This window comes from Eleutherodactylus coqui, chromosome 7 (assembly GCF_035609145.1).
Source record: "Eleutherodactylus coqui strain aEleCoq1 chromosome 7, aEleCoq1.hap1, whole genome shotgun sequence".
Lineage (NCBI taxonomy): Eukaryota > Metazoa > Chordata > Amphibia > Anura > Eleutherodactylidae > Eleutherodactylus > Eleutherodactylus coqui.
This window is the reverse complement of record NC_089843.1, coordinates 188,538,789-188,561,055: the sequence shown is the minus strand read 5'-3', so window position 1 is coordinate 188,561,055 and position 22,267 is coordinate 188,538,789. Positions and strand designations below refer to the sequence as shown.

At 46.3% G+C, this 22,267-nt stretch overlaps 1 protein-coding gene across 2 annotated transcripts in view; it reads left to right on the top strand.

Moving 5' to 3' along the window:
• SH2D4A (SH2 domain containing 4A) overlaps positions 1-22,267 on the top strand; it is a 116,503-nt gene that overhangs the window by 76,816 nt on the left and 17,420 nt on the right. For both annotated transcript variants that reach the window (XM_066574142.1, XM_066574141.1), the window contains one exon: positions 20,911-21,115. In XM_066574142.1, coding sequence (XP_066430239.1) covers positions 20,911-21,115 — 205 coding nt within the window. The remainder of the gene's footprint in view (positions 1-20,910; positions 21,116-22,267) is intronic.

The window sequence follows — 22,267 nt, the reverse complement described above, 5'->3', positions numbered from 1 at the left end:
ACTGATACATTGATCTACAATTTTCTTAACATTCCCCACTTTAGATCAATACATCAACACAGTATAATAGTAAATACACATATATAATGACTCTACCACAGACCCCCTGGCTACGGCCCGAAGCTTTATTACCAGGACGCCTGGGTTCACACTTCAAGACTAAGTATATAATTATTTCAGATAAAAGTATTACATTGATGCATATATATATATATATAAAGTCATTCCACCAATTGTACCCACAATTAGGCCCGCCTCCAAGAGAAGCTTGGCCTTTATTTATTATGAGATTGATGCTCCTTTCTTCATATATAAATGATTGTCCATCATGATATAAAATCTTACTTATCGAAATGTCCATCAGTGATTTAGAGCGATCCTCCGGTACAATCAGAACGCACTGGAATCAAAATGTCACACTTCAAAATCATCAAAGAAAAATGGCGCTTTCTTCGTAGAACTTTTAACCATCACTTGTCATACAGAGGTGGTCACCTGACCCAGTAAGGCATCTTGTTCTTCGTCATCTTGTATATTTTGGAACATAGTTTTGGTGATGGAAGTGTTAATAATAATAAGGTTTTGTAACAGTCCTCGGATACAGCAGCAACCGCAGAGTACTAGAATGGAGGCAAATACTGACATAGAGACTAGTGTGGAGTATATGACTTGTGACCAGTGTCCGAACAAGTTTTCCAACCAGTCTGTGAATGGATTGTCTATGCCAGAGTTATCAGCTAGTTCATTTTATTATGCATTTAACCCTTCCAGTGCTCGAGTAACACTACCATCAGGTGCTGTGTTATTAGGAATGAAAGTACAACAATATCCTCCAATCATTTTACAAACTCCTCCTTTTTCTGCTAGTAACATATCAAGAGCCATTCTATTTTGCCATGCAATGAGTGTAAGGTGTGTCCTAGTTGTTCCGCTAGGCCCTTGATTGCATCTCTTGTATAATTAACAAATCTCTGTTGGTTATAATATATATATAATCCAGTCTACATTTTTATTCACTGTTACCCACCATGCAAGAAGAGACTCAAACCCCCTGCAGCCATCCGATTTCTCGTCCCATACTCGTCCGGTACCCCCCTTGGGACCCCGATGGGTCAGAGGAACCTTTGGGAGAGGTGTCCCTAGTTCTCCGGACACGGCCCTTGCTGTTACCCTCGGAGGTCATGAGGTATATAGGCATTATCAGTTGTACCAAGCACAATCCCGTTAGGGGCTGTACCTGGCACCTGTTCTAGGCCCGGTCACCACACAACCATCACACGTCTGCACGTGCTCTCTGTAGCTCAGGCCATATCCCAGAGACAGCGTGCCCTTACGGTTCTCCTCTCCGCACAGCATCCCTCAGGCAGTCTCCCATAGTCTGCCTCAGTCCCATTACCAGGTAGCGCGAAGCAAGTATAACCCCAGGATCAGAGGCAACAGCAGGCATTTGGTCCCCGCTCACAGGTGGAAACAGCAAACTCAATGTATAACATGGATCACTTATCTGTGGGGGGTAGGTAGAGTTAAGAAGCTTAATCACACATTTTACGTTCATCACAGCTTGAAGACTTGTCATTAACTGTTATCTATCGTGGGGTCAAGTCTTTCTATCTCATATAATTATTAACATTCTCTATACACAATATTTACTGCATAACATTAAGATTCACACAACTACTACTACTCCAATCATCTGCAGTCGCTTGATCCTCCAACGTTAACAACCCCCCCTCAGGAATTTCTCTTATCAAGGAGAGGTGATGGAGTAAGATAAACAGAGCTTTAGCTGTGTCTGCCTCCTTCAGCTAACTGCAGCATCCTTGTGCTATCCTCCCCTTAATAGGGACACTCAGCTCTCACATTATCAACAACTTCATTATTATTATATCTTACATGACATTATCACATTGAAAACACCATTTAACAATCAAAATCACTGCAAACCAATCACAGAACTGACATGTACACAAATAACAGCAAGAATGGACGTTCCCTGTTCACACAGGTTTATACTAAACTTCATTCCTGATCATCTTCATTACAGGTCTATTCATATCAAGCAAGCAGAGCATGGCTAGAGTCAGTCACACTCCCCCCTCCCTCCCTCCCTCACTGAACTCTAAAGCTGAAAGGTGGGGGCGAGGGTGAAAGAAGCACTCCCATGTAACAGACGATTTAACCATTTGTGAGCTGACCCCATCTTATAGCACACACTTAATAAGATAGACAACATATCATCAACACACAGAGGACAGTGATGGAGGCTGCTGACTATTCCTATGCAGTTCAGAGAAGGCACTAATCACTGGTGTTGTGTACTACAAGTGCAAGCATTGGGATGCCAGGTAGAAGGTACAGCTATGGGATGTAAGGAGCCAAGATGGCGTCTGGGCGGCGGCCAAAGGTATTACAGCAGGTACTAAAATGGCCGCAGGCCATGACTAGCACTAAGATGGCCGCCAGGGACGTGGCCTGACTAGGAGTACTATCAAGCCAGGCAAGCACTAGCCACGCCTTACCCCTTTGTGTGCAATGCCAACAAGTCCCTCATCTGACACACATCTATAATAATCTTTGTGTATAGCGCCAACATATCCCGCAGCGCTTACATAGACGGGGGATACAGAAAGACAGAAGTACAAACATTACAGAACCGCAGTTACATAGTAATCAGCTGATGGAAACAATAGGGGTGAGGGTCCTGCTCCAACCAGCTTACATACTACAGGTAATGGGGTGATACAGAAGGTAAAGGGCTGGAGATGTGCACTGTATGGCGAGGTGGAGATGTGCACGGTATGGCGAAGTGAAGAGTGAGGGATGCTATACACATAGACAATGGTCAGACATTTAGCCGTGTGACGGCAGAAACGGTGTGACTGCAGGGCTGGTTTATGACGGCTAGCAGGGATTGCAGTCAGTAGGTCAGGGAGCAGATCTACCAGTATGGCGCTCGTCACTCCTTCTATAGAAGTTACACTCAGAGCTCTCCCAGCATCCCCCATGTGTCGGACGGCGCCCCCTCCTGGTCTTATACTCCCTTCTGCATTGTTTAGCACAAATAATACAAGACAAAAAAATTTTTTTTAGAGTAGATGGTAAACCCCTAGGCTGTGAACACTGTCCATATGAGTGCCACCATCCCCCCTGTTGAGACATGACACAGGCCATGGCTCAAAACTGCTGCACATCTGAAGAACGATTTAGGTAAGATAGCTTTTTTTTTTTTTTTTTTAACGGAGATGTACAGCCCATCTACAAAGAGTGTATTCAGCATCTACAAGAGATGCCTCCTGCAGATCTGGTCTGAGTAACACCTTATGTGCCATCTCTCCTAGACAGTTGTATGGAGGACCGTCTGAAGAAATAGGCAGTAAGGTGGATGGATGGAGCGTAGCACATCCCTAGGTTGTCAGGTGTGGCTGAGAGCAGTAGTGCCCTGCAGGGGGATGTCTAGGAGGACTAAGATATGAGTATAACTAACTGCGTACGGTACTCAGTGTGTGGGGGGACAGCACTATAGTGGCAGAAGGTCTGACTACCGCTTGTACACAGGCTGGGAACGCTCGGCCACTGGATCTAATCTGCAAGAGTAGTATGCCAGCAGTCTGCTTCCCACGTGTTCCTGAGTTAACACAGAGGTGATATATCCTTCTCCTGAGTCAACAGTTAGCACAAAGGGCTTGTAGTTCAGCAGCCCCCCAGACTGATGTGCCCACCAGAGTCTGTTTTAACCTGACAAAGGCTTCCTCAGAGGCCCATCTCACTGGATCCTGCCGGCTGCAGCCAGAGGGTCATCATAGATGATTCTGGTAAGAAGCGCTGTCAGAGATGCAGAATTTGAGATCCAGGAGCTGTAGAAGTTTGTCTGTTACGATCGTGTGGGCAAGCAAAGCACGGAACCCACATGATCATGACCAAAGGGGACGCACACGGGTATCACCAGGGTCACACGGGACTCACACCGGTTTCAGGCAACTGACCCTGTGCTACAAGGGAGGATGATAGTGGCCCTACCTAAGCGGGGACATTGCCCTAATAAGGGCAGCCCAGCGGTCTTCGGATCTGGGCCCTAGCTGATCCTAGGAGCCACACACCAGAACAGGATGCATTCACATGCCACATGACAGACCCAGAATACACTGCATACAACATACAACCACTAGTAACAGATTGGAAGCTGAATATAAATACCAGGTATTGGTTGACATGTTGTACAAGATGTTGAAAGCTAGCAGGCCACTTCATGGCTCCTGGTTATACTGCTAGTCCCTACACTAACCAGGAGTCCAGCAGAACCGGACACCGTTCACACCGTACGCAGCCACAGGACAGGACACAGATAGCAGGACACACAGCAAGCTAACACAAAACTGACAGAATTTAAACGTACAAACGGACATGAACCAAGTCACACTGCAACCCTCACCAGACAAGCATTCATGACTGCTCGCCTGAGGGGCCATATAGACTGACCAGGGGATTGGCTAGCAGACAGCACCACACCCAGCCAGCTCAATCATTAACCCTGTGAGTGCTGTGCTGCTGGAAACACAATAGAACAACAAATCCCAGCAGCACACGTAACATTCTCATTCCCAAAAAGGAGATCATTTGCTCATAGTTGTGAGACCTCCAGAATTGCTTGCCTACCTTCATCTGACAGGTTATACCCCAAATATTTAACCGTTTGCTGACCGTATTGGAGTTTCTACATGTTTACTTTATGGCCTTGCTCATAAATAAACCTCAAGAGTACGACTGTGTCCCCCCACAATTCTCTCCACTGTCTGCTGCTGGCTACCAACATACAGTAGTCGCTGACTACCTCTAAGAGGCTGGAACTGGGCTAAGTGTGCTGACATAGCCTGGGAGACAATTGTTGGAGATTCACAGCAGCCCTGAGGTACTCTGGTGAAGGTATACCTAATTTTATCATAATATCTCATTACAACACATTTACTGGACATATTCAAGACTACATAATCTGACATTCACAGGCTTATTTGTCTCTAGGTCTGTTATAACTGGTTCAGAGAGGGATTCCCTGTGGGTCCGGCCATTAACCCCTCTTACCAGGATATGACTATTACTACATTTAACATTGGCTACATATTGGGATGTATTAATGTCCTGGTGGCTCCTTAGCCCACCAGGAAAGTAATCATCTGCCCATTCACCTGGAGATCTATCTCAGGCAGTGGAGATTGCCATGAGATCCTCCAAGTGTTGTACATCCACCCCTCCTAGTCATTTTTCCCCAAGGTGGCTGAGAACATTGTTTCTCAGGGCACTCTCAGGCAAAATCACTAGACTTCCATTATTCAAACACACATTTAAATCCCCGAGCTGCACCCGACCTCTGCTTCTCCCTCTGTCTCTACTTTCACATCCCCTTTCTATCCAATAACCTCTCTGACTTTCTTGAACCATCATATCACATTCCTCTCCCTGTATAAAAAACCTCACTTTCTGACCCTTTTCTTTGTAACACTTTTCTGCATGTTTTGCATATTGCAAAACATCCTGCAACGATCCCATCCTCAGGGTAACTATGTATCTCATTATATAACCTCCTATTTCCTTCTTTACTGCACTTACAAACGTGTTCCTTAATGGCTGATTATATGCAGCATTAGGATCATCTCTCATGCCCCCTGATTATACTATGGAAGGGGTCTACCATCTCCTCCCCTCCCATTCTAATTTCCTTCTACAGAACTCCAATCTGGCCATAGAATTATTCTATCTGCTCTCTCTATTTTTCATTCAATTGGAACTCCCCATTAACCCTTTGAATTGTTCATCAGACTGTCGGGGGTCTATTTTTATATGGGCGTGACAGTTTGGGGCTTCTTTTAACCAGACTTCAGCAGCGGATAATCCGTATTTCTGCTGATCTTTTAGCTGATTTTGTCCGTATTGTATCACATAATTCTTTACAACTAGAACTTTTAATTTATTTATTTATTCCACTCATCTCAATCACTCACACATTCACTTCATGCAATATAAGACAGCAATACAAATAGTACATTATGTTAGTAGGCGGCCGCCCTCTTCATATTCTTAGTTACTCTATAACACAATATCAAAGAGAAAGTAATAGAAAGATAAGAAGTAAAGTTCCTGGACACCCCTGTGTCCCATGACGTCATCTAACCACTTTTTACGTGTCGCACGGAGTTAATTCTTTCCTGTAGCCTTCTCATAATGGCTATGGTCTCACATAGACTACTGCTATTGCCCCTTTGGCAACCCATTCGTCTATACTTCTCATTTACCTTACACATTTCACATAGACTACTGCTATTGTCCCTTCGTCTATGATTGCCTCTCATTTACAATACACATTGTAAATTCTACTAACACTAAAGTATACAGAAGAAGAAGAAGAGAGAAGAAAAGTTTAACCATTGTTATACTTACTACACGTTATCTGGGAGGCTTCTAAATTCTCCGGCTAGTTCGGAAAAACGTCACTGTTTCAGACAGGATGCCCGACTGGCCTCTAATTACGTCTAAGCAAGACGGAGGTCTTTTAATGATCGGAGAGTACTTCAGACCCACCTTTTCACAGCCAGGCTGTCCTCTCCCTCTGCAGTGAGTGATTCCGGCTCGAAGGACCAAAAATGTAAGGAGAATTTATGTGTTTATCAAAGAGAAGACGGTCCCAGATCCCGTGCAGAAGTCTGGGCCCAGGAGAAACACATCACACTAGCCTGAGCTATATCAGATGATTTCTGCTTTAATTTTAAGGTGGTCAAAGATTATATATTATAAATGACATCACAGCAAAAGTTTATACCTCCAAGGTGAATAAGGATATATGATAGGCTTAAAATAAAAGTGATTAACATAAGTTACACCTTCTAGGGTGTATCTATTACATACAATGAGACCACTATGAATTCAGGAGAAAGGAATGCATGTAATACTTTACAGACTTACCCCCTGTAGTGTGTAGCTTCCTGTCTATAGATATGCATACATGGGGGGTCTAGTAGACTATCATCTTTCCTGAGAAGACATGGAGGCCTAAAGAAGGGTTATATTTTAACCCTTTCACTACTCATACCAGTATCATGCTCTACAAGGCAATATAGAATAATTAACTGATACATTGATCTACAATTTTCTTAACATGTATCACTTACAATTTTCTACAACCAAATAGTGAAACATATCCCATTCTCTAATCTGTGTTTATGTTCTTATTGTATATTTTATATTCTATTGTCTGTATATGACTCTGGGGGTAGCCATCTCGTCTGAGCTGCAATTAACAGCATTTAGAGATTTACTTTACAGCGGCCTCATGGGCCATAGACACATTGGACAAGGGGGGACCCACTGATGTCTATGGGAAACTACTCTAGACATGTTCTGTGACCTGTGTGGGGATCACTGTGCAGGAAGGAGGACTTGATATGAATGATAGACCCCATGTTATCCATACATAGTTGTTAGGATTTCATTGCAATCCTGCCTATGAGGATGAGATGACTGTTGAAAAGTTTTCTCTACATAACAGTTAGTGTCACCTATTATTAAGCTTAACAGCCACTGTAAAAATGAAGAATTTTAGAAAAAAAAATTATTTTAAAAATCACTAAAAATAATTTAAAATATGTTTAAAGGGGTTATACAGGCTTTAAAAATTGCTATATTTTTATACGTCTTCTATGCAGTTGCCGGATAAATGTTCCTTAAAAAAAATAAGTAATTCTCAGTACTCACAGGATTGTAATCAAATGTAAACATTGATGAGTTTGTTGTGGGTATCAATGGAGAATTTGACATTGGTAACTGCAAATAATGATCTATTGGGTTATAATTCGGTCAGCTATGAGTTTCTAACACTTTTCCCAAAGTAATTCTCAAACATAAGAATAATAGTACATTCAATTCCAGAACACTCTGACATTTTAGCACCTCAGTCCATCACTTATTTATGGTATCTTCGCACGTGGTGTATACACAGTGCATTTTCCACTGCAGATTTGTATTACATTATAGGCTCAGTGTATGAGATTTCAGCAAATCTCATGCTGTTAAAAATCCCCAGCATACATTGACCTGTAGTGTGGATTTTAAATCTGCAGCAGATCAATTAATAATGCAGACTTCCACTATAGTTTTCAGCCCTTCAAATGAGGGGGTAAAATCCATAGCAAATCCACACCCAAGTGTGCAGCAAATCCATATGCAACATGTGGAAATTTTGCAGTGGATTCATAGGGCTTAATAGGGAGCAATAAAAACTAGGGTGGGTGGGGAGGAGGAGCGCCAACAGTGCTTTCAGGTAATTTGTTTATTACCCCCAGCAAGCTGGGTACTCATTTTAACAACCTTGGAAGATGAGTCAACCTTGAGCTGGCTACCTGAACCTGGCAGGGATTGAACCTGCAACCTTCAGGTCGTGAGCGAGAGCATTTTTGCACCACACAACGGCCCTAGTACTATATACTGCAATACAGAAGTATTGCAGTATATGGGTGCAAGCAATCAAGCGATACCAAGTTCAAGTCCCCTATTGAGACTAAAAAATATGAAAAAAAAGAATAAAAACTTATTTTAAAAATTTAAAACTATTAAAATATTAAAAGTAAAAAAAAAAAATTTTGCGATATTTGCCACAATGTTAATTAAAAAAAAAACAATTGGCATCATCATGTCTGAACTATTAAGATATTGCACTATTTATCCCACACGGTGAACACAATGCAGTTTTTTGGGACACCTCATCTCTTAAAAAAATTAAATAAAAATTGATCAAAAAGTAATTTGTACCCCAAAATGGTGCCAATAAAAACTACAGCTTGCACTCGAAAAACAAGTCCTCACACAGCCTGATCAACTGAAAACCAAAAAATTATGAATATAGCGACTAGAGATGAGCGAACACCAAAATGTTCGGGTGTTCGTTATTCGGAACGAACTTCCCGTGATGCTCGAGGGTTCGTTTCGAACAACGAACCCCATTGAAGTCAATGGGCGACCAGAACATTTTTGTATTTCGCCGATGCTCGCTAAGGTTTTCATGTGTGAAAATCTGGGCAATTAAGGAAAGTGATGGGAATGACACAGTGACGGATAGGGCAGGCGAGGGGCTACATGTTGGGCTGCATCTCAAGTTCACAGGTCCCACTATTAAGCCACAATAGCGGCAAGAGTGGGCCCCCCCCCCTCCCAACAACTTTTACTTCTGAAAAGCCCTCATTAGCATGGCATACCTTTGCTAAGCACCACACTACCTCCAACAAAGCACAATCACCGCCTGCATGACACTCCACTGCCACTTCTCCTGTGTTACATGCTGCCCAACCGCACCCCCTCCCCCCCACAGCGCACACCAAACTGTCCCTGCGCAGCCTTCAGCTGCCCTCATGCCACACCACCCTCATGTCTATTTAGAAGTGCGTCTGCCACGACGAGGGACCGCAGGCACACACTGCACAGGGTTGGCACGGCTAGGTAGCGACCCTCTTTAATAGGGGCGGGGCGATAGCCCACAATGCTGTACAGAAGCAATGAGAAATAGAATCCTGTGCCACCGCCATCAGGAGCTGCACACGTGGGCATAGCAATGGGGAACCTATGTGCCACACACTATTCATTCTGTCAAGGTGTCTGCATGCCCCAGTCAGACTGGTAATATGCACCTTAACAGTAACCGCGTTGGTGGTAATGTGGTGGTGACTGCGGACCTAGTACCACGGTTGTATTTTGTTGGTTTTCGGAATGTGGCCAGGATTAAGTGGGCCGTGGCGGGGGGATGGTGGGGGGGCTCTCTTGTAGTGTCGGTAAAGGTGAAATTCTTGGACTGCCACCAGACGAACCAATGCAAAGGCATTTGCCAACAATGTTTTCCCTGTTGGAGGAGGAGGGGGATGTTTTTGAGGCACTACGTGTCCTCTCCACGTGTCCGTGGTTATATGCACCTTAACAGTAACCGCGTTGGTGGTAATGTGGTGGTGACTGCGGACCTAGTACCACGGTTGTATTTTGTTGGTTTTCGGAATGTGGCCAGGATTAAGTGGGCCGTGGCGGGGGGATGGTGGGGGGGCTCTCTTGTAGTGTCGGTAAAGGTGAAATTCTTGGACTGCCACCAGACGAACCAATGCAAAGGCATTTGCCAACAATGTTTTCCCTGTTGGAGGAGGAGGGGGATGTTTTTGAGGCACTACGTGTCCTCTCCACGTGTCCGTGGTTATATGCACCTTAACAGTAACCGCGTTGGTGGTAATGTGGTGGTGACTGCGGACCTAGTACCACGGTTGTAATTTGTTGGTTTTCGGAATGTGGCCAGGATTAAGTGGGCCGTGGCGGGGGGATGGTGGGGGGGCTCTCTTGTAGTGTCGGTAAAGGTGAAATTCTTGGACTGCCACCAGACGAACCAATGCAAAGGCATTTGCCAACAATGTTTTCCCTGTTGGAGGAGGAGGGGGATGTTTTTGAGGCACTACGTGTCCTCTCCACGTGTCCGTGGTTATATGCACCTTAACAGTAACCGCGTTGGTGGTAATGTGGTGGTGACTGCGGACCTAGTACCACGGTTGTATTTTGTTGGTTTTCGGAATGTGGCCAGGATTAAGTGGGCCGTGGCGGGGGGATGGTGGGGGGGCTCTCTTGTAGTGTCGGTAAAGGTGAAATTCTTGGACTGCCACCAGACGAACCAATGCAAAGGCATTTGCCAACAATGTTTTCCCTGTTGGAGGAGGAGGGGGATGTTTTTGAGGCACTACGTGTCCTCTCCACGTGTCCGTTCCATGTAAGCAATAGTAGCACTCAAGACAGGCCCCAGTAACAATTCTGAAGCAGCAGTATAGCGGGAGCGCAGTCTTCGTTCCATGTAAGCAATAGTAGCACTCAAGACAGGCCCCAGTAACAATTCTGAAGCAGCAGTATAGCGGGAGCGCAGTCTTCGTTCCATGTAAGCAATAGTAGCACTCAAGACAGGCCCCAGTAACAATTCTGAAGCAGCAGTATAGCGGGAGCGCAGTCTTCGTTCCATGTAAGCAATAGTAGCACTCAAGACAGGCCCCAGTAACAATTCTGAAGCAGCAGTATAGCGGGAGCGCAGTCTTCGTTCCATGTAAGCAATAGTAGCACTCAAGACAGGCCCCAGTAACAATTCTGAAGCAGCAGTATAGCGGGAGCGCAGTCTTAGTTCCATTTCAGTAGCCTTAGTATAGCCAAGGCACAAGTTACATTTATGTAGCTAAACTGTAGGCCAACCCCACACACCTTTCTGTACCATGAGTGCAGGCGAAGAACATAGAAATTACTATGATTACACTGTAGGTGAGGGCCCCAAAAAATTGGTGTGCCAACAGTACTAATGTACCTCAGTAAAAATTGGCCATGCCCAACCAAGATGGCAGGTGAATCGCTTTGGTTAATGTGGCTTAAGTGGTAACTAGGCCTGGAGGCAGCCCAGTGTAACGAAAAATTGGTTCAAGTTAAAGTTCCAACGCTTTTAAGCTAATTGAAACTTATAAAAATTGTTCTGAAAAATTATTTGAGTGAGCCTTGTGGCCCTAAGAAAAATTGCCCGTTCAGCGTGATTACGTGAGGTTTCAGGAGGAGGAGCAGGAGGAGGAGGAGGAGGAATATTAGACACAGATTGATGAAGCAGAAATGTCCCCGTTTTGGATGGTGAGAGAGAATGTAGCTTCCATCCGCGGGTGCAGCCTACGTATTGCTTAGGTATCGCTGCTGTCCGCTGGTGGAGAACAGAAGTCTGGGGAAATCCAGCCTTTGTTCATCTTGATGAGTGTTAGCCTGTCGGCACTGTCGGTTGACAAGCGGCTACGCTTATCTGTGATGATTCCCCCAGCCGCACTAAACACCCTTTCCGACAAGACGCTAGCCGCAGGACAAGCAAGCACCTCAAGGGCATACAGGGCTAGTTCAGGCCACGTGTCCAGCTTCGACACCCAGTAGTTGTAGGGGGCAGAGGCGTCACCAAGGATGGTCGTGCGATCCGCTACGTACTCCCTCACCATCCTTTTACAGTGCTCCCGCCGACTCAGCCGTGACTGGGGAGCGGTGACACAGTCTTGGTGGGGAGCCATAAAGCTGGCCAGGCCCTTAAAGACTGTTGCACTGCCTGGGATGTACATGCTGCTCGATCTACGCACATCCCCTGCAACATGGCCCTCGGAACTGCGCCTTCTGCCACTAGCGCTGTCGGCTGGGAATTTTACCATCAGCTTGTCCGCAAGGGTCCTGTGGTATAGCAACACTCTCGAACCCCTTTCCTCTTCGGGAATCAGAGTGGGCAGGTTCTCCTTATACCGTGGATCGAGCAGTGTGTACACCCAGTAATCCATAGTGGCCAGAATGCGTGCAACGCGAGGGTCACGAGAAAGGCATCCTAACATGAAGTCAGCCATGTGTGCCAGGGTACCAGTACGCAACACATGGCTGTCCTCACTAGGAAGATCACTTTCAGGATCCTCCTCCTCCTCCTCCTCCTCCTCCTCAGGCCATACACGCTGAAAGGATGACAGGCAATCAGCCGGTGTACCGTCAGCAGCGGCCCAAGCTGTCTCTTCCCCCTCCTCCTCATCCTCCTCATGCTCCTCCTCCTCCTCCTGTACGCGCTGAGAAATAGACAGGAGGGTGCCCTGACTATCCAGCGGCATACTGTCTTCCCCCGCCCCCATTTCCGAGCGCAAAGCAGCTGCCTTTATGGTTTGCAGGGAATTTCTCAAGATGCATAGCAGAGGAATGGTGACGTTAATGATTGTAGCATCGCCGCTCACCACCTGGGTAGACTCCTCAAAATTACCAAGGACATGGCAGATGTCTGCCAACCAGGCCCACTCTTCTGAAAGGAATTGAGGAGGCTGACTCCCACTGCGCCGCCCATGTTGGAGTTGGTATTCGACTATAGCTCTCCGTTGTTCATAGAGCCTGGCCAACATGTGGAGCGTAGAGTTCCACCGTGTGGGCACGTCGCACAGCAGTCGGTGCACTGGCAGCTTAAAGTGATGTTGCAGGGTGCGCAGGGTGGCAGCGTCCGTGTGGGACTTGCGGAAATGTGCACAGAGCCGGCGCGCCTTTACGAGCAGGTCTGACAAGCGTGGGTAGCTTTTCAGAAAGCGCTGAACCACCAAATTAAAGACGTGGGCCAGGCATGGCACGTGCGTGAGGCTGCCGAGCTGCAGAGCCGCCACCAGGTTACGGCCGTTGTCACACACGACCATGCCCGGTTGGAGGCTCAGCGGCGCAAGCCAGCGGTCGGTCTGCTGTGTCAGACCCTGCAGCAGTTCGTGGGCCGTGTGCCTCTTATCGCCTAAGCTGAGTAGTTTCAGCACGGCCTGCTGACGCTTGCCCACCGCTGTGCTGCCACACCGCGCGACACCGACTGCTGGCGACATGCTGCTGCTAACACATCTTGATTGTGAGACAGAGGAGGAGGAGGAGGAGGAGGAGGGTGCTTTAGTGGAGGAAGCATACACCTCCGCAGATACCAGCACCGAGCTGGGGCCCGCAATTCTGGGGGTGGGTAGGACGTGAGCGGTCCCAGGCTCTGACTCTGTCCCAGCCTCCACTAAATTCACCCAATGTGCCGTCAGGGAGATGTAGTGGCCCTGCCCGCCTGTGCTTGTCCACGTGTCCGTAGTTAAGTGGACCGTGGCAGTAACCGCGTTGGTGAGGGCGCGCACAATGTTGCGGGAGACGTGGTCGTGCAGGGCTGGGACGGCACATCGGGAAAAGTAGTGGCGACTGGGAACTGAGTAGCGCGGGGCCGCCGCCTCCATGATACTTTTGAAGGACTCAGTTTCCACAACCCTATACGGCAGCATCTCAAGGCTGATGAATTTTGCTATGCGGACGGTTAACGTTTGAGCGTGCGGGTGCGTGGCGGCGTACTTGCGCTTGCGCTCGAACACTTGCGCAAGCGACGGCTGAACGGTGCGCTGAACTACACTGCTGGATGGGGCCGAGGACAGCGGAGATGAGGGTGTGGGTGCAGGCCATGAGGCGGTAGTGCCTGTGTCCTGAGAGGGGGGTTGCATCTCAGTGGCAGGTTGGGGCACAGGGGGAGAGGCAGGGGTGCAAACCGGAGGCGGTGAACGGCCTTTGTCCCACCTTGCGGGGTGCTTGGCCATCATATGTCTGCGCATGGTGGTGGTGGTGAGGCTGTTGGTGTTGGCTCCCCGGCTGAGCTTTGCGCGACAAAGGTTGCACACCACTGTTCGTCGGTCGTCAGGCGTCTCTGTGAAAAACTGCCAGACCTTAGAGCACCTCGGCCTCCGCAGGGTGGCATGGCGCGAGGGGGCGCTTTGGGAAACACTTGGTGGATTATTCGGTCTGGCCCTGCCTCTACCCCTGGCCACTGCACTGCCTCTTGCAACCTGCCCTGCTGATGCCCTTGACTCCCCCTCTGAAGACCTGTCCTCCTGAGTAAGCGTTGCACACCAGGTGGGGTCAGTCACCTCATCGTCCTGCTGCTCTTCCTCCGAATCCTCTGTGCGCTGCTCCCTGGGACTTACTGCCCTTACTACTACCTCACTGCAAGACAACTGTGTCTGATCGTCATCGTCCTCCTCACCCACAGAAAGTTGTTGAGACAGTTGGCGGAAGTCCCCAGCCTCTTCCCCCGGACCCCGGGAACTTTCGAATGGTTGGGCATCAGTGACGATAAACTCCTCTGGTGGGAGAGGAACCGCTGCTGCCCAATCTAAGCAGGGGCCCGAGAACAGTTCCTGGGAGTGCTCCCGCTCCTGAGCAGGTGTTATTGTAGTGGAGTGAGGAGGCTGGGAGGAAGGAGGAGCAGCAGACAGAGGATTCGGATTGGCAGCAGTGGACGGCGCAGAACTGCGGGTAGACGATAGGTTGCTCGAAGCACTTTCTGCCATCCAGGACAGGACCTGCTCACACTGCTCATTTTCTAATAACCGTCTCCCGCGTGGACCCATTAATTGGGCGATGAATGTGGGGACGCCAGAAACGTGCCTCTCTCCTAATCGCGCAGCAGTCGGCTGCGACACACCTGGATCAGGAGCTTGGCCTGTGCCCACACCCTGACTTGGCCCTCCGCGTCCTCGGCCGCGTCCACGTCCTCTAGGCCTACCCCTACCCCTCAGCATGCTGTATTACCAGTGATTTGATTTCACAGGCAGGAAATAAATTGGCGCAAGACTGCAGGCCAAATATAATTTTTGCCCTTTTTGGAAAACGAAAGGCCCCACTGCCTCTAGTGAATGAATTATCTAAGTTTAATAACTGTGCTGTGTCCCTGCTTATGTGTCACAGAACGTGAGGGTAGCAGAGTTATTATAACTCTGGCAGAGCAGGTATTTTTTTTCCCAATTAAGGAAAGCAAATGGCGAAGCCAGCAGTAAAGCGTAGCTGGGTGCGTATGATTTAGCACTGTTCTTCACGCAGCTCACACGTCTCCACCGCCCGTAAGGACGGACAGAGGCTGGACAGATAGATTTGTTTTCACTTGTTTTTCCACCAAAAGGCAGCACTGCGTATATTGTATGAACATGAGAAGTTTAATAACTGTGCTGTGTCCCTGCTTATGTGTCACAGAACGTGAGGGTAGCAGAGTTATTATAACTCTGGCAGAGCAGGTATTTTTTTTCCCAATTAAGGAAAGCAAATGGCGAAGCCAGCAGTAAAGCGTAGCTGGGTGCGTATGATTTAGCACTGTTCTTCACGCAGCTCACACGTCTCCACCGCCCGTAAGGACGGACAGAGGCTGGACAAATAGATTTGTTTTCACTTGTTTTTCCACCAAAAGGCAGCACTGCGTATATTCTATGAATAATAACTGTGTTGTGGCCCTGCCTATACAATTCTTTCCCTGCAGTATCAATGGAGGGTGGAATGCTCTGCAGAGGCGATTTTGAGAAGCCCAAAAAAAATGCAGCACAGCTAACAGCAGCCTGGACAGTACTGCACACGGATAAATATGGCCCTAGAAAGGACCGTTGAGGTTCTTGAAGGCTACACTCACTCCTAACACTCTCCCTGCCTATGCAGCACTTCTGTCCCTAATGCCAGGTGCAGAGGCGATTTTGAGAAAAAAAAAAATGCCACTGCTAACAGCAGCCAACACACAGCTATCAGTGGCCCTAATAAGGACCTTTGGGGGGTCTTGAAGCCTACACTAACTACCAATTCTTTCCCTACAGCAGCTCCGGTATAAACAGCACTGTCCCTCATCTAACTCACACCGCATCTGAGGCGAGCCGCGGGAGGGGCCGACTTTTATATTAGGCGAACACCTGATCTCGCCAGCCACTCACAGCAGGGGGGTGGTATAGGGCTTAAACGTTGCAGGGGGAAGTTGTAATGCCTTCCCTGTCTTTCAATTGGCCAGAAAAGCGCGCTAACGTCTCAGGGAAGGAAGTGAAAGTAACCAGAACACCGCATGGTGTTCGTTACGAATAACGAACATCCCGAACACCCTAATATTCGCACGAATATCAAGCTCGGACGAACGCGTTCGCTCATCTCTAATAGCGACAAAACCTTATTTTTTGTAGTACAGCAAACAAAATATACAATTCTAGTATCTCCGCAATCATATTGACCCGAAAAAAAAATGTACATGTCACTTTTACTGCACCATGAACACCATAAAACTAGATCCCCACAAAAATGGCACAACTGCTTTTTTTTCTCCGATTTGGTTGGCATTTTTGGCTGCAATTCAACTGAAAAATGTTGACAAAATATCAGCCTGACATGGTGCAATGCAGAGATAAAATTAAATGCAGAGAGACATATCTGTATTCAGTACAGTATCTGTACAGTTCTTGTAAAGAAGCTGTCATCTTCATAGCGAAGAAAAATGAATGATATGACTCAAGCAAGTGTACGCTTTAATAAATGGGTTTCAATGGTGCTGTTGCTATGATGGTAAAAATGGTTCTTTAGTTACAGTTGCTGAAGTTAAGAAAAAAAGAAAGTTTAATTAAAATGTCAAAGAAAATCAGAACATTTTCCTGTCAACAATCAGCTAATTAGTCTGTCCTAATTTGTAGGATGGGCTGCTTAAATATGGGACATCTATAGGATGCCCTAATTGAAAAGCCTTGTAGTTGTGCTTAGACCAAATGGACTGCTTGAGCGTTGATTGAGAGGGCAAATGGGATAAAAGTTAGTCTGCATGTCACATTTCACTCTCAATCAATTGGAAGTGCTACTTATAGGCCTGTCATGTGGCCAAATCTCATAGTTCTCAAATTTTAACCAACAAAAAGAGGGATAATTCCAGTGGTGCTTTTATGCTAAAGCATGGCCCTTGTGTCCCCTCACAATAAGGGCTTAGGCAGACAGGCATTTTTTCGCGCGATCTGCGCATGCGCATGCGGCGGGCGATTTTATAAAACCATTGCTTTGCAATGGTATCGGACACATGAGCGCTTTTTATGCGCTCGTCCGATAAATTATAGAACAGAAATCGCAGATCGCACCTATCTGCGATCTGCGATTCCTGTTCTCTTCTCTATATGCGCTCAATGGGGCCGGCGGCAACAGCGCCGACCCCATTGAGAACATATAGTAGACAAATCATTCTCCTCTGCCACAGCTGTAACAGCTGTGGCAGAGAAGAACGATGTTTGCCCATTGAATTCAATGGAGCCGGCAATACAGCGGCTCCATTGAAATCAATGGGCTGCCGGCGAGCGCAGGATGAATTGTCGGGAAGGGCTTAAATATATAAGCCCTTCCCTGCAATTCATCCAGAAATGTGTAAAAATAAAAAAAATATATATACTCACCTTGTCCCGGCAGACGGAGTTCAGCGCGGCCGGCCAGCAGTTCTCCTGAACTGCTCTCTGTAGTATTCAGCAGCCGGGGATTTAAAATTCCCGCCTGCTGAATGAACTGCCTCTGATTGGTCACGGCCTGACCAATCAGAGGCAGCTCTCACTCACACCCATTCATGAATGGGTGAATGAGTGCTGCCTCTGATTGGCTCAGCGCAGGGACCAATCAGGGGCAGCTCTCACTCACACCCATTCATGAATTCATGAATGGGTGTGAGTGAGAGCTGCCTCTGATTGGTCAGGCTGTGACCAATCAGAGCCAGTTCATTCAGCAGGCGGGGATTTTAAATCCCCGGCTGCTGAATACTACAGAGAGCAGTTCAGGAGAACTGCCGGCCAGCCGCGCTGAACTGCTCTGAGTAGTATTCAGCAGCCAGGGATTTAAAATCCCCGCCTGCTGAATGAGCTGCCTCTGATTGGTCACAGCCTCACCAATCAGAGGCAGCTCTCACCCATTCATGAATTCATTCCTGAATGACAGCTGAGAGCTGCCCCTGACTGGTCCCTGCGCTGAGCCAATCAGAGGCAGCACTCACTCACCCATTCATGAATTGAGAGCTGCCCCTGATTGGTCCCTGCGCTGAGCCAATCAGAGGCAGCACTCACTCACCCATTCATGAAATAAGCCCATGCCGGAAATTCATCCAGAAATGTGTAAAAACAAAAAATATATATATATATACTCACCTGGTCCCGGCAGACGGAGTTCAGCCGCGCCGGCCAGCAGTTCTCCTGAACTGCTCTGAATGACAGCTGAGAGCTGCCCCTGATTGGTCCCTGCCCTGCGATGATTTTAAATCCCCGGCTGCTGAATACTACTCAGAGCAGTTCAGGAGAACTGCCACCGGCCGCGGCTGAACTCCGTCTGCCAGGACAAGGTGAGTATATATATATTTTTTATTTTTACACATTTCTGGATGAATTGCAGGGAAGGGCTTATATATTTAAGCCCTTCCCGACAATTTATCGTGAGATCGCCCGCAGCGCATTGCATTCAATGGAGCCGGCTGTATTGCCGGCTCCATTGAATTCAATGCGCTGGACAGCTCCAGCCCGTTTCTATTGAAACACGGCTAGGAGCAGTTTTTTCAGGCGATTTTTCGGCCCCGATCACGCGATTTGCAGATGCGCATCCGTCATGCGATCCGCAAATCGTAGCAAAAAATGCCCGTGTGACTAAGGCCTAATAGTGACCCTCACTGTACTTGTATACCTCTCAATAGTAGTTGAACAGTTCTACACAGTGAAAGTGATTACAGTGCAGTTCCTTCCAGTGATCACAAGTGGCGTCTCTTATGAGTGACAGCATCTATTTTTCTTTTCTATTCATGCCTAGACTGTCATGATGATTTTTTTGAGCTATCACTCATCTCTGCACACTCTCACAATCCTGCTGCTACCCTAAATGATTGTTTCTGTACCCTCCATAGTATTAGTACCCCTACAAAGTAATAATGTCCCCATATGTTGCCTCCACTTACTAGTAATGCTTCCACTTATAGAGCCACCTCTGTGGCCCAACCAAGTTATGGTATAATGCCCTCCTGTGGTTCTTCTTGATTATATTGTCCCCCTTTGGCCCTACTTAATTATAGTGCCCTCCTGTAACCCCACTATGTTATAGTGCCTCCCTCCGTGGACTCAATTTTACTGTGCCACCACTGGACCCCGCTACAGAGACTCTCTTCGTCATTTACTAGGGGGACCTTTATCTACCTTGCACATTCTGGCACTGATCACTGACAGAATGCCGCTATATGCGCATCCTGACTCCATCCGCTGGTTGCCCTCTCAGTACAGTATGTGCAAAATGACTGAAGGACATATGCATATTGTCAATTCCAGCCATGAGTTTGTTTTATGTCAAGAATGAGTTGCGGAATTGCACACAATTTTCTTGTATGTTCTATTATGCAAGAAAAAGTTAGAACCAAGATCAAAGGATGTCTGTAGTCATAACTGTTATGGTCATGAGAGTACAGTGTACACAATGAAGAAGAATATGTCCTAAGTTAATGCCTAAATCATATTATCATCTTAGTGAATCATATGATATCTTATACAATGTGATTTAATTATATTACTCATTTATTTAATCCAACAGACACTGAAAAATAATGTAACATTTTTTCTTTGATTTCTTGTACTATAAGAAAATAAACATAATTATATCTTCAATTTTTGCACATATAACATACTGATGATGGCAATGTGAATATGGTTCACATAAAAGTGTACTGTCCTTAGCATTAATATATAACCTTTATTAATATTTATTTTGAAAAGCCCAATAGCACCCTAAGCCTTTCCAAACAGTAGTCTAAAGATGAGAAAGCAGAGTAACCGCCCAGAAAAGGGCGACCCCAGACAGAAACCTAACCCTACCTCACCCTAACTTCTCCTTGAGGCCTTAGTCAGACGGGCGTTTTTTCATGCGATTCGCGCATATATAGAACCAATGGTTCGCTATGGTATCGGTCACATGTCCGCTTTTTATGCGGATATGCGATAAATTATAGGACACGACGATTCGCAGATCGCGCCTATCTGCGTTCGGCGTTTTATGTGCGCACCAAAATCATTTACTGCAGCTAGCTGCGTTTTTTTCGCCGGCCAGTCTAAGTTTCATGCGCATTTTGATGCGCACGGCGATTTTACTCCGGTCAGACGGGCGTTTTGCTGCGACGATTAACGCGGCTAGGTGCAGATTTTTCCCGTGATTTTTCGCCCACGGTCACGCGATTTGCGCATCCGTCATGTGATCCGCAAATCGCGCGAAAAAACGCCCGTCTGACTAAGGCCTAAAAGAGAAAGGAAAAAAAAGGCACAGGGATAAAAAGAGGGAACGGTATGGTGAGGTAGGGTTAGGTTCTTGTGTGGGTTTACCCCACTTTCTCGCATTTAGACTAGTGTTTGGGACAGTTTTGAGCACAATTAAGCTTTTTTAAATAATTATTAAGAAAGGTCATATATTAATTCTAAAGACAGCACACTTTTCTGTGAACCCTAGTAGTTTTTGTGTCTGTAATAGATATCTTCGATGTAAGGTGCTTACATTCCAGGTAAATCTGTGAGACTAATGTAGTGAATATATTGCTCTTTTTAGTGAGAAAGTCAAAGGCAGCTGATGAGAGGCGGCGGTCTATGGCTAAGCAGGCTCGAGATGATTACAAGAGATTATCAATGCAGGCCATTGCAAGAGGTTCTGTTGCAGAAAGAGCTAAAAATTTTGGTGGAGAAATGAAACGACCTCCTTTACCACCCAAACCAAAAGCAGCTTCAACAGTTAACAGCGACTGTGGAATAAGCAGGTAGAAATGATGACGTACGCCTTCCTCTATTGTAATGTTCATTGCTGATGTATACAGGTACTGTAGTATCTATTGTATGTAGACACTTCAAGACAATTGAATTGTAGTTCTTGGAGAGTTTTTGTAGCTTAGTATAGACATAGAGGTCCACATTTTAATAGGTTTCTATGGTCAACATTTTGTTGACACATAGGCGTTCATTTAGACGTTAATGATGAAAATCGGAGAAGGGAATAAAGCAGAATAGACCAGTTTTATCAAAAGCAGGGGGAAAAAATGGGATTATCGCTTGCAGTAACTGAGCAGAACTCCGTTTTCATTTTCAAGGGCTCATTCACATCTGCATTTGAAGTTCCGTTTGGAGCTTTCACTGCAGTTTTTTGTTAAAACCCAAGATAAAATAGCACTGTGTACTGAATTATTTCATTTAGGAAAATACTCGAGGGCATAGCAAAAGCCAGACACACCCCATTAAAGATAATGCGGTCCATTTAATTCTGCCGAATGGATCCATTCTAGCCAGAGTTTCTGGAGGGATGTAACTGTAAAGCAGGTAGTCTGTTTGTTCAGCCAGTACTCACCCACTACTGTGCTGCCACCGAGTGCTCGGGACAAACATGATCATTGTGACTCCTTATATGATAATGTATCATAGAAGGTGAAAATAAACACAAGAAATAGACAATATTAACCCCTAAAAGCCCATTTACACCAGCAGATGATCACTCAAAAATCGCTCAAATGACAGTTTGAGTGACAGCTTTGAGCGATTATTTTGCAAAACGTATTAATTGTATTTAAGTAGCTACTATCTGGGCTATTATCTGGGCTCAGACCCTTTGTTCTCCATGGGTAAAACAATGCTATCAGCACTCCCCCGTAGAGAACTGGTGATAAAAATGAACAACGATTTTTAGGTTAGCTAACGATCAGCCGAAAAAAGCCGACGATGGGTGCCCATTTACACGCACTGATTATCGCTGAAACAATCGCCGATTAGCGATTTGTTTTTAGCGATTAGCGTTCCGTGTAAATGGGCCTTTACTAATAAGCCCTTTTTTTTTTACTTTAAGGGCTAATCAATTTTCATTGTTGCATTGCAAGAGCCATAACTGGTTGACAAAGCCGCATGAGGGCTTGTATTTCTTGGGT